This window comes from Haematobia irritans, chromosome 2 (genome assembly GCF_050003625.1).
Source record: "Haematobia irritans isolate KBUSLIRL chromosome 2, ASM5000362v1, whole genome shotgun sequence".
Taxonomy (NCBI): Eukaryota; Metazoa; Arthropoda; class Insecta; order Diptera; family Muscidae; genus Haematobia; species Haematobia irritans.
In genome coordinates, this window is record NC_134398.1 from 92,603,396 (window position 1) to 92,616,175 (window position 12,780).

At 38.4% G+C, this 12,780-nt stretch overlaps 1 protein-coding gene across 1 annotated transcript; it reads left to right on the forward strand.

Moving 5' to 3' along the window:
* The first annotated feature begins 6,924 nt into the window (after positions 1 to 6,924).
* On the forward strand, positions 6,925 to 10,611 carry LOC142224785 (uncharacterized). The gene has a single exon (XM_075294570.1). It carries the CDS (start codon positions 6,925 to 6,927, stop codon positions 10,609 to 10,611), a length of 3,687 nt encoding a protein of 1,228 aa, XP_075150685.1.
* Positions 10,612 to 12,780: the final 2,169 nt, after the last annotated feature.

A 12,780-nucleotide genomic window follows, 5' to 3' on the forward strand; every position in this document is an offset into this window, starting at 1 on the left:
TGTCTTCAATCACGAAAATGAGAGTATCAATCACAGTTTTAATTGGGCATAGAAAAAATTCTTGATTAAAAAATTAATTGATTTTTTCAGCAAATTTCAATTAATTTTTTAATTGATTCAATTAAAAATTTAATTGATGTTGATTGCAAAACTCAATTAATTTATTAATTGAAAAATGTAACTATTTTTAATTACTTTCTTAATTGGCTTAGATTTTTTATTTGGATTAACAAATGACTGTTTGCAATACATTTTTAATTTAAAAAAATCAGCACTTTTTTAACTGAATTAGTCTTCCGAATTTGATTAAAAAGTTAATTGTATCAATTAATTTTTTAATTAAAAATTTTATAATTTTCAATCATTGACTTAATTAACTTAATGTTTCTATCATGATTAAAAAGATAATTATATCAATTAATTTATTAATTGGAAAAAATTTTCAACTTCAATTAACTTTTTAATTGGAAATATTTTGGTTATATTTTTTTCTGTGTAATAACAAGTATATATAGCATGGGTAACTGCTTGGGTATTAAAAGTATTATACATATATCTTCTTAATCCAAAGGATACCTTATTGCTACAAATGCTAGGCACTTACAGCTGCAAAAGAGCAACACAACGATGGCCGTTGGCCATGTTTTATAATATGCTGGACGTCGCTGCTTTTACAATTTACAACGAAATGAAGCCTATAAAAAGGAGTGACAGACGGCGGTCGTTCTTGTTACAGCTAACGAAACAATTGGCCTCACCAAATATCGAAGAACGTGCCCTGAACAACCATATAACCTCATATCCAAGGATACGCAATGCGATGGAAGTATTCGATGTCAGGGTAAGAAAAACATCTTCAAATTCAAGAATAGAATATATATTTATATATATATATTTATTTGTTTTTTATTTTTCTTTTCATTTCAGGTATTACCAAGACCGATGGAAGGCAATGTACCGTCGTTTGCGGCTAGGTCAAGTAGACCGTCATGTAGGCTTTGCCGTTCTGAGTACGGGCGGCAGCGGAAAACGCGGGCATACTGCTTCGGCTGCGGCAACACTTGCGCACAGTGCAGGGGACAAGAAGTACACGCTCAACAAAAATAATTTTTAAATTTTGTTATAATAGTCTTAAGAAAATTCAAGCAAAAAAAAATTAACAAAATTGAAACAATTATATTTGTATGTAGAATTTAGTTATAAACAATAAAAACAAATTAAAAAATCAAAAAAAAATTATATGAAAACAAGTATATACTGCCGTAAGTTCGGCCAGGCCGAAGCTTATGTACCCTCACCCTCAAAAAAAATCGCTTCTCTAACATATGTTCCAAACATATTTTGCAGGAAGCACATATATTACTGGATACCGCCGAAACATTAATATGTTTGTTTTATGTGAGCATATTATATGTTTGGAAGCATTTTGAGTCCAAAAATAGTATATGCTTGGAAGAATTCCCCAAAGAAGATTGTGTTCATTCCCTCACATATTTTTAACTTCCACGAAATTTTTGAGTTCTTCGCATCTTTTTCTGTAATACAAATACGCTGTTTTTTTTTCAAATGTCTGTTTTCTTGGTTCCGAATGTCTATTCTCTTTATTCCGAATACTCAATCTACTATTCAAATTAAATAATATTTAGACTTAAGCATACCAAATTTTTGGCCATATTATAAAACAGTTTTCCGAAACAACATACAAGCGGTTTCACAGAAATTGCTCTCATTTCATTCTCTCGCTGTGTTATGTTGATATCTTTTTATTCAACCCTCCCGGTTTCCATCTCTATTTCTTTCTCTATACTAACTCTCTCTCTCTCTCTGTCGCTCTCTGAATAAAGTATCACAACATATATATGTTTACTCGAAATTTGTAAATTTATATATGTTTACATTCACGCATATTATTTTTATGAAACATTCATGCCCCAAACATAATATATTCGAACATATTAACATATGTGTCCCAAACATTTTGTGTTAGTTTAGGAACATTACATGTTTGCACTTAAATATATTGTGTTTAAAAATTGTGCCCGAACACACATTTTGTTTATATCGGAACATATGAAAAACATATTTTTCTAACAGTGCTCCATCATTGCGTAGAAACTTCATCTAAACACTGCCATCCACAATCGAATTACTTAAGTTGCGGTAACGCTTGCCGATGGCAAGGTATCTTAAAACCTCCTAACACCATCTTCTAAATTGTACACTGTTAGAAAAATATGTTTTTCATATGTTCCGATATAAACAAAATGTGTTTCGGGCACAATTTTTAAACACAATATATTTAAGTGCAAACATGTAATGTTCCTAAACTAACACAAAATGTTTGGGACACATATGTTGATATGTTAGAATATATTATGTTTGGGGCATGAATGTTTCATAAAAATAATATGTGTGAATGTATACATATATAAATTTACATATTTCGAGTAAACATACATATATGTTGTGATACTTTATTCAGAGAGCGACAGAGAGAGAGAGAGTTAGTATAGAGAAAGAAATAGAGATGGAAACCAGGAGGGTTGAATAAAAAGATATCAACATAACACAGCGAGAATGAAATGAGAGCAATTTCTGTGAAACCGCTTGTATGTAGTTTCGGAAAACTGTTTCATGATAAGACCAAAAATGTAATATGCTTAAGTCTAAATATTATTTAATTTGAATATTAGAATGAGTATTCGGAATAAAGAGAATAGACATTCGGAACCAAGAGAATAGACATTTGAAAAAAAAAACAGCATATTTGTATTACAGAAAAAGATGCGAAGAACTCAAAAATTTCGTGGAAGTGAAAATTATCTGAGGAAATGAGCACAATATTCTTTGAGGAATTCTTCCAAGCATATACTATTTTTGGATTCAAAATGCTTCCAAACATATAATATGCTCACATAAAACAAACATATTAATGTTTCGGCAGTATCCAATAATATATGTGCTTCCTGCAAAATATGTTTGGAACATATGTTAGAGAAGCGATTTTTTTTGAGGGTGTATGTAAGTCCATACGTGGTATATATTAAATCAAAAAAGATCGATCCAATACGTATATAATTCAGTTTGACAAAATTTTCTACAGAAATAAAATTTTAACAAAATTTTCTAAGAAATAAAATTTTCACAAAATTTTCTATAGAAATAAAAATTTTGACAAAATTTTCTATAGAAAGAAAATTTTGACAAAAATTTCTACAGAAATAAATTTTAACAAAATTTTCAATAGAAATAAACTTTTGACAAAATTTTCTATAGAAATAAAATCTTGGTAGATTATTTTTGGCTCGAGTGGCAACCATGATTATGAACCGAATAAAATTTGAACAAAATTTTCTATAGAATTAAAATTTTGACAAAATTTTCTATAGAAATAAAATGTTGACAAAATTTTCTATAGAAATAAAATTTTGACAATGATGAAAATTTTATTATGAACCGACTAAAATTTTAACTAAATTTTCTCTAGAAATAAAATTTTGACAAAATTTTCTATAGAAATAAAATTTTGACAAAATTTTCTATAGAAATAAAATTTTGGCAGATTATTTTTGGCTCTAGTGGCAACCATGATTATGAACCGATATGGACCAATTTTTGTGTGATTGGACCAATTTTGGTATGGTTGTTAGCGACCATATACTACACCACGTGCCTAATTTGAACCGGATCGGATGAATTTTGCTCATCCAAGAGGCTCCGGAGGTCAAATCTGGAGAATGTTTTATATGGGGGTGTTTATTCTTCATGATTTTTTTTATTTTGTTTTGACAAAATAAAATAAATCTCCAATAGAATAAAATTAAAATCTGCTGCTCTTTTCATTCTTTCTATATTGCAGCCAATCCAAAGGTGGTAATTCATATGTCAGGTATTGAATGGCACGCGCAAGAACATTTCGCTTGCGTATGCTATTCAAGCTACCAGCCAAATAATATGAAATTCAACACCAGTCATTGGCTTCATATGGAAAAAGAATTTAACTGCAGCATAAGCAATTCCGGCAAATAATTCGACTATGTTATTTTTCTTTTACTTTTTGTTGTTATTACTACTTACTTGTATTTAGTATATAAGGCTGAATAAATTTAATAAAGATAGTCACTACGACTAAACCTCTTGGTGTTTCAATTGGCGTGATTATATTCTTTCTTGGTGTACCACCGAGTAAAGAATTTTAAACTCCCCTTAAAAGAAAGTTCTGGTGCATTACCAGGACTGCCATTAAATCATTTATTCTGGTGTACCACCAGAATATCCGCTGAGCAAACGCGCTCAAGCACTAACATTTTGGCGACCGTGACAGGACCACCAATCAGGACACTTTGTGCCTGCAACCACTGATCAGGACCCTTTGTGCCTGCAACCACCGATCAGGACCCTTTGTGCCTGCAACCACTCATCAGGACCCTTTGTGCCGGCAACCACTCATCAGGACCCTTTGTGCCTGCAACCACTCATCAGGACCATTCGTGCCTGCAACCACTAATCAGGACCCTTTGTGCCTGCAACCGTTCATCAGGACCCTTTGTGCCTGCAACCACTCATCAGGACCCTTTGTGCCTGCAACCACTCATCAGGACCCTCTGTGCCTGCAACCACCGATCAGGACCCTTTGTGCCTGCAACCACCGATCAGGACCCTTTGTGCCTACAACCACTGATCAGGACCCTTTGTGCCTGCAACCACCGATCAGGACCCTTTGTGCCTGCAACCACTCATCAGGACCCTTTGTGCCTGCTACCACTCATCAGGACCCTTTGTGCCTACAATACCCATTGTGTCTATAATTAATCAACAGGACCTTTGCTCCTATAATCTATACCAGTCAACTTTCGTTACTGTTACTAATCAACGATGGAAACTCAGATTGAGCTCCTGCGACAGCTGAAGGACATCGGCGAAGGCATCGCCAACTTCATCAGAAATATTAAGAAAGATCCAAAAATCCGAAAAACCACCGCATATTACCAAGACCGACTGGCTAGGCTCAATGCCGCCTGGAAAGAATTCGAAGAGGCGGACAACCAGCTACGATATTCAGAGGGTATCGATCCGTCCAGCGAATACTTCGTTTCCGGTTATTATGACAAAATCAAAAGCATGGCCTTGGAATGTATAAAATTATTGGAACATGAGCTCATCGAGAAAGTCCCAACGTCAGACGCAAAGAACCCTCCAAGCGTACAATCCTTACATAAGGAGAACGAACAGGTGGGTGCCACTAGCGGTCACGACGGTCTTATTAGCCGTTCGTTGGCCAAAATGGAAGCCCTGAGTCGGCAACTAGAAGGTTTGCAAGTTAGTGGCCAGGAGAGAACCTACTATGAGGTGAAAATGGCCACAATAAACCGTCTATGGCAACAGATAGAGTGCCTCAACGACGATGTTCTGGACAAGTACCCAGACCCAGAGCTACTCGGGTACGATACTGCAAAATACATCTGGCTCGAGAAAGAGATCCATGAGCAGAAAATCCCAAATGCTCACAAGATGTGGTACTTGAAAAACCACGTAATGGGCGAAGCAGCAAGCCTTATTGCGCACCTTGCCATAACAGAAGACAATTATCCCACGGCATGGCAATTGTTGGAACATCGTTATAACAACAAGAGGGTTATGGCAGCTACGGCAATCCAAAGGATGCTCGATCAACCCTCAGGTGCTGGATCTTTAAGTGCCCTCAAGCGATTACATGACACAACAAAGCAATGTTTGGCAGCTCTCTCCAACCTGGGACTCCAGACTTCGTCATGGGATCCACTTTTAATCCACCTCCTCGTTAAAAAGTTGGATAAAAGTGTTCATAGTCAATATGAACAAATGATCAAAAATCCGAAGGAACTGCAAACCATAAGCGACTTCCTATCGTTCTTGGAGAACTATTTTCATATTTTGGAAGCAATGGGTGTAAAGGAAAAAACCTCTATCAATAGTTCCAAAAATTGCGCCCTGACTTCCCATCCAAGTCCTGAAAGCCGACATTGCATCATTTGTAAGAAGGACTTTCACCAATTATACCGATGCCAGGAATTCGCTCTACTCAGCACAAAACACCGCCTCAATCTTGTACTGGGACAGAAGTTATGTGTGAATTGCTTTAGCAGCAGACATTCCACGAAACAATGCTCGAATTTAGGCCGCTGCCAAAAATGTGGGAGAAAGCACCATACGCTCGTCCACCTTGAACAATCTCACACGCAACCCTCCAAATCCTCAGGTAGATCAATCAAGGAAGATCAAATGGAACACCCCAAACCACTAGAATCAGCAACAACTTCCAACCAATCCACTGCGGCTTCGCTTATCACTACCCCATCCATCATAGCTGAAAGCTTGGCCTTAAACTCTGAATCTCGAAGGCCCTATATTCTACTAGGAACCGCATTGGTCAAGATTAAGGCGAATGGTCTGGAAACCGAATGCAAAGCAATACTCGACTCGGGATCTCAAGTCAACCTAATTACGGAAAGATTAGTAGCACGACTCGGTCTACCAAGTAGACCTACGACTATGTCAATTAGTGGTATAGGAAGAAATCGGACCAAGGTTCAACACAGAGTGAACATTTCGCTCCAGTCAAGATATAACAATTTCTCATCACGCTTGGAGGCATTCGTACTTCCCCAAATAATTACTCCACAACCTGCTCAATTTATCCACATTGATAAATGGCTAATTCCCAAGAATATAACGCTGGCAGACCCTACCTTCAACCGTCCAGGCAAAATCGACATCCTATTAGGCGCAGAATATTATCATCAGCTACTCGCTATCGGACAAATCCAACTAGGAGACAACCTTCCAATCTTGCAAAACACAACACTTGGGTAGATAGCATCAGGGAAGGTATCTGATCAACATTTGCAAACATCAATATGTGGAGTACTAACTGATGAAGATAGCATGAACCAGACAATCGAACGATTCTGGAAACTGGAAGAAGTCGATAATACACAGAAGCAATTATCGATACATGACGCACAGTGCGAAGCTCACTTTAATCAGCATACTGGACGTGACAAAGAAGGAAGGCTTCCATTTTGTGCCGAACCAAGCTCTTTAGGAGAGTCACACAGTCTCGCTTTTAACCGTTTCCTATCATTGGAACGGCGACTATCCAAAGACATTACCTTAAAACAACAATATATACAGTTTATGAAGGAATACGAAGCACTAGGCCATATGACTAAAGTCAACATAGACAATGTGACAGGAGCAAAATATTTTATTCCTCACCACTGTGTCCTACGACCTGAAAGCAGCACCACTAAACTCCGAGTAGTATTCGATGCTTCAACAAAAACATCCTCTGGAAAGTCACTGAACGATGTCTTATATACTGGCCCAACACTACAGAATGATCTGTTTGCTATTCCGCTACGCTTCAGATTGCCACGTTTCGTGTTTACCACAGACATAGAAAAAATGTTTCGCCAAATACTGATACATCCTAAAGACAGACCATATCAGATTATCCTGTGGCGGAACAATATCACCGAACCTATCAACTACTTCACATTAAATACCGTTACATACGGAACCCGACCAGCCCCCTATCTGACAATTAGATGCTTGAAAGAAATAAGCAGGGAAAATAAGATGCATTTTCCTTTAGCAGCTAGTTTTTTGGAAAAGAACTTCTATGTGGATGATGGCCTGGGCGGAGCAGACAACTTGAATACAGCTTTGGAAATCCAGCGCCAACTGCAACAAGTCATGGCGCAATACGGATTTAATTTACGAAAGTGGAGTGCCAATCATATCCACCTGCTTCATAACATTCCGGAGTGCGACCAAGAAGTTAGCCTGGACTTCAGCACAGATGACACCAATTATACCAAAACTTTGGGATTGGCCTGGTTACCCAAAGCTGACCAACTTAAAGTAAAGGTCAACCTAGCGCCAATCAGGTCAGTGACCAAAAGGACGGTCACTTCAGATCTTGCACGTATTTTCGACCCCCTAGGTTTGCTATCTCCTGTAGTCGTCAGGGCGAAAATCTTTGTCCAAGAACTATGGAATCTAAATCTTTCATGGGATGAAGCCGTACCTTCAGAATTCGACTATCGATGGCGAAACTTTAGAGAGAGCCTCAAGTCACTTGAAACCTTTCCCGTTCACCGACATGTCCATAAGGGACATATTTCTCAAAACACTCAGCTCCACATCTTCAGCGACGCATCAGAAAAGGCATACGGGGCAGCAGTATACATTAGAACAATCTTACCGAATAAGATTATACTTGTAAACCTCCTTTGGGCGAAATCCCGAGTAGCACCCCTTAAACAACAAACGCTTCCAAGGCTAGAATTATGCGCTGCACAGCTGGGAGCCAACTTGGCGGTTAAAGTTAAGAACGATTTAGATATGATGACAACACCCACTTACTACTGGACTGATTCCACAATAGTGTTAAATTGGATCAACTCAAGATCATCCTCCTTTCACACCTTTGTCGCTAATCGTATTGCTTCAATTCAAGACAACACGACTCCTGAACAATGGAGACACGTTAGTTCCAAAGATAACCCAGCAGACATCATATCTAGGGGATCAGACCCCCATCAGTTGAAACAAACAACCCAATGGATGCTTGGACCATTCTTTCTTCACGGAGACGAGAAACATTGGCCTCCTGCGTTTCTTCCTTCTCCTGATTCGATTAGCACTGAACGAAAGCAGAACCTCCACAACCTAATGTTGGCCGCTGATGCAGAAAACTTCTTGTACAAAATAAATCACAGGAATTCCTTGAAGACACTCCAACGAATTGTTGCTTATGTTCTGAGATTTATTAAAAATTCCAAAACCCGTAAAGAAAATCGACAAAACAGGCCAACCCTCACTCCCCTTGAACTTCACGATTCTCTTATTGTCATAGTTCGTATCGCACAGCATTTTAAATTCAAAGAAGACATTTTACAACTGGAGAAGCATAGAGAACTTAAAGGCTCAAGTCAAATCAAAGGTTTGTCGCCGTTTTTGGACGAACATACAGTTTTAAGAGTTGGAGGTAGACTAGAAGAATCGACTTTGAGTTTTAATGCCAAACATCCCATGCTTTTGCCATTCAATGACCCAATAAGTCGACTAATCTTCGAATCGTTACATAAGGAAAATAAGCATTGCGGACCTACCGCACTCCTTGCTACGGTGAGACAACGCTTCTGGCCCATCAAAGGAAAGCATTTGGCTCGTGAAACTGTTCACAAATGTATTCAATGTGCAAGATCAAAACCAAAGCTTCTGAAACAAATTATGGGAAATTTGCCAGAAACAAGAGTAACGCCTGCAAGGCCCTTCATAAACGCAGGGGTAGATTATTGCGGACCAATCTGGGTACATTTCAAAACAAGAGGAAAACGACCTCAGAAAGCATATCTTGCGATATTTTGCTGCTTTTCAACAAAGGCCGTTCATCTAGAACTTGTAACGGACCTTACAACCGATGCCTTCATTGGGGCGTTGAAAAGATTCATTGGCCGAAGGGGCCATTGCCAAAACCTATATTGTGATAACGCTACCAACTTCGTGGGAGCAAAAAATCAACTCGCAGAGCTGCCAACCTCGTTATTCTCAACAACAGCTCAAGAAAAAATACAACGAGAATGCGCAACTAGAAGCATTACTTTCCACTTTATACCTCCGCGATCTCCTCATTTCGGTGGACTTTGGGAAGCAGCTGTAAAATCCGCTAAAGGTCTTCTGATAAAGGAAATATCGAGTGCATCCTTGACTTATGAAGAAATGGAGACCATTGTCATAGAGGTTGAAGCGATACTAAACTCTAGGCCAATAGCACCACTACCAAATGATCCTAATGACGCCGCTGCACTGACTCCGGGCCATTTTTTGATTGGAGAACCTCTAACTGCTCAAGTAGACGTCACAGCCCGAGCAACAACATCAACTTTGGCAAAACGATGGGAGTTAGTATCCCGAATAAAACACCAATTCTGGAAAAGATGGTCCCAGGAATATCTCAATGAACTCCAGCAGCGTAATAAATGGCAAACTGCATCTCAAAATCTGCAATTGGGCACTATAGTCGCAATTAAAGATAACTTGCCTGTCATGAACTGGCGACTTGGTAAAGTCATTGAAACTTATCCAGGGTCAGATGGTTTCGTCAGGGCAGCTGCAGTAAAAACCTCAAGCGGTATCATTAAGCGAGCCATTCACCTACTCGCTCCTCTCCCTCTAGAACAAACTAACGACGAAAAAGGAGATAATTCATTTCCGCTTAGCCGCAGCGCCGCATCTAGCGACAAAGACAATGGTTCACCACCTCCAAAACGTGCTAACCTTCCCACAACCAGCATGCTAGTTATTCTAGCATTATTCCTCCCACTAGTGATGTGCCAACAAGTTACCTATACTCCGATTAAAGGCAACCCCGGTATAAATTTTGAGTGTATTGGTAACATTAAGCCAATTCTATCAGAATGGAAGCTTCTGATATATTTCGAACTGGCACCTCTTCATAAGGAACTGCAGCTCTTCATCAACGGAACCAATGCCTTAGCGAAAACATGCAATCACTCACACTTCCGCGAACATGCAATCACTCACACTTCCGCGGCAACGTAGCAAATTCATTATTTGGTGTTCTGGACTCAAATTATGCTGAGAAAATGTCAGGAACAATCAATAGTATTAAAACCAACGAAGCTCGACTGCAAGACCTACTGCGGAACCAAACATCATTTCTGGACTCTACCCTTAATCTCATGAAGCAATCTGAAGCTCGGACACAGGAGAGTTTTGAAAAAATAAATTTTAAAATAAGTAGACTCATGAATCTGACAAACAACGAAAATATCTACCGCTCTCAACTCATCTTATCGCTCAGTATCCAGTTAATTCTAAATAACTTGCAAAAAATGCATGTTTCCATGACGGATTTGTTGGCTGACACTCATCATGGTCGAATTAGCCCTCTTCTACTAACTCCACAACAATTTGCTGTCGAGGTAGCTAATATAAAGGCTAACCTACCGCAAGATTTAACACTACCAGTAGTAGATATAATACAATTATATGGCATCGCAACAGCTCATGCCTCAATATCGAACGACCATATTATCTGCACCTTGTTCATTCCATTGTCAAACCAGGATGAATATGACCTATTTTACCTTACACCAGTTCCACAAGTGGTAAATAATACTCTAGTAGCCCTCATGCCGACATCAGAAATGATAGCCTTTAATGCTCATCGTGATCAATATTTTACAATGGATAACATCAAACTACTTGACTGCAACTCACTGGATCACAACACCTTTTTATGCCCAAATGTCCAAACAGTTTACCATAAAGGTGCACAGATTTGTAGCTGCGAAGTCCATCTATTCAACAACGAATCTGATATCGAAGCATTATCTAACCACAATGTGTGGTATCAACTCTTTAAGAAAAATCAATGGCTGTTTGCCACTGATGCACAGCTGAAATTAAGTACAGTCTGTAATGGTAAAAGCAACTATCAGCCTTCACAGGGTACTGGAATATTAACACTGCCAGCAGGTTGCACAATAAAAAATGAGATGATTACTATCAACAGCCACCAAACTATCACATCGACCCTACACCAGTCCAGTTCATACAATGAGATGTCATTCTTCAATACACTACCTAACATGGAAAATATAACGCAAGCGTTCATTCACCGCTCAAGTTTCGAAGAAATAAATCGTTTGCAGGCAGAAGTGAAGGCACAACTACGTGAAATTCCATCAACCTCAAATTACCATGCAGTTCATAGCCTTATCGTTAGCTACTGTGGATTAGGAATTATTCTAATCGCTGTTGTGGTCCTACTAACAAAGTGCATTTTTAAGAAAAGGGCCATATCACCACAGCCTGCTCCAAGATCAACATGGGACATTTCAGTAGACCCATCCTAAATAAAACCTACAAGGTAACCGGAATTAGCTTATACAAGCCTCTCAAAATTATTCACGACTCCCCTCGGGGCCGCAATATGTTTATTCTTCATGATTTTTTTTATTTTGTTTTGACAAAATAAAATAAATCTCCAATAGAATAAAATTAAAATCTGCTGCTCTTTTCATTCTTTCTATATTGCAGCCAATCCAAAGGTTGTAATTCATATGTCGGGTATTGAATGGCACGCGCAAGAACATTTCGCTTGCGTATGCTTGCGTATTCAAGCTACCAGCCAAATAATATGAAATTCAACACCAGTCATTGGCTTCATATGGAAAAAGAATTTAACTGCAGCATAAGCAATTCCGGCAAATAATTCGACTATGTTATTTTTCTTTTACTTTTTGTTGTTATTACTACTTACTTGTATTTAGTATATAAGGCTGAATAAATTTAATAAAGATAATCACTACGATTAAACCTCTTGGTGTTTCAATTGGCGTGATTATATTCTTTCTTGGTGTACCACCGAGTAAAGAATTTTAAACTCCCCTTAAAAGAAAGTTCTGGTGCACTACCAGGACTGCCATTAAATCATTTATTCTGGTGTACCACCAGAATATCCGCTGAGCAAACGCGCTCAAGCACTAACAGGGGGCCATATATAATTATGGACCGATATGGACCAATTCTGGCACGGTTGTTAAAGATCATATACTAACACCATGTTCCAAATTTCAGCCGGATCGGATGAAATTTTGTTCTCTTTGAGGCTCCGCAAGCCAAATCTGGGGATCGGTTTATATGGGGGCTTTATATAATTATGGACCGATGTGAACCAATTTTTGCATGGTTGTTAGAGACCAT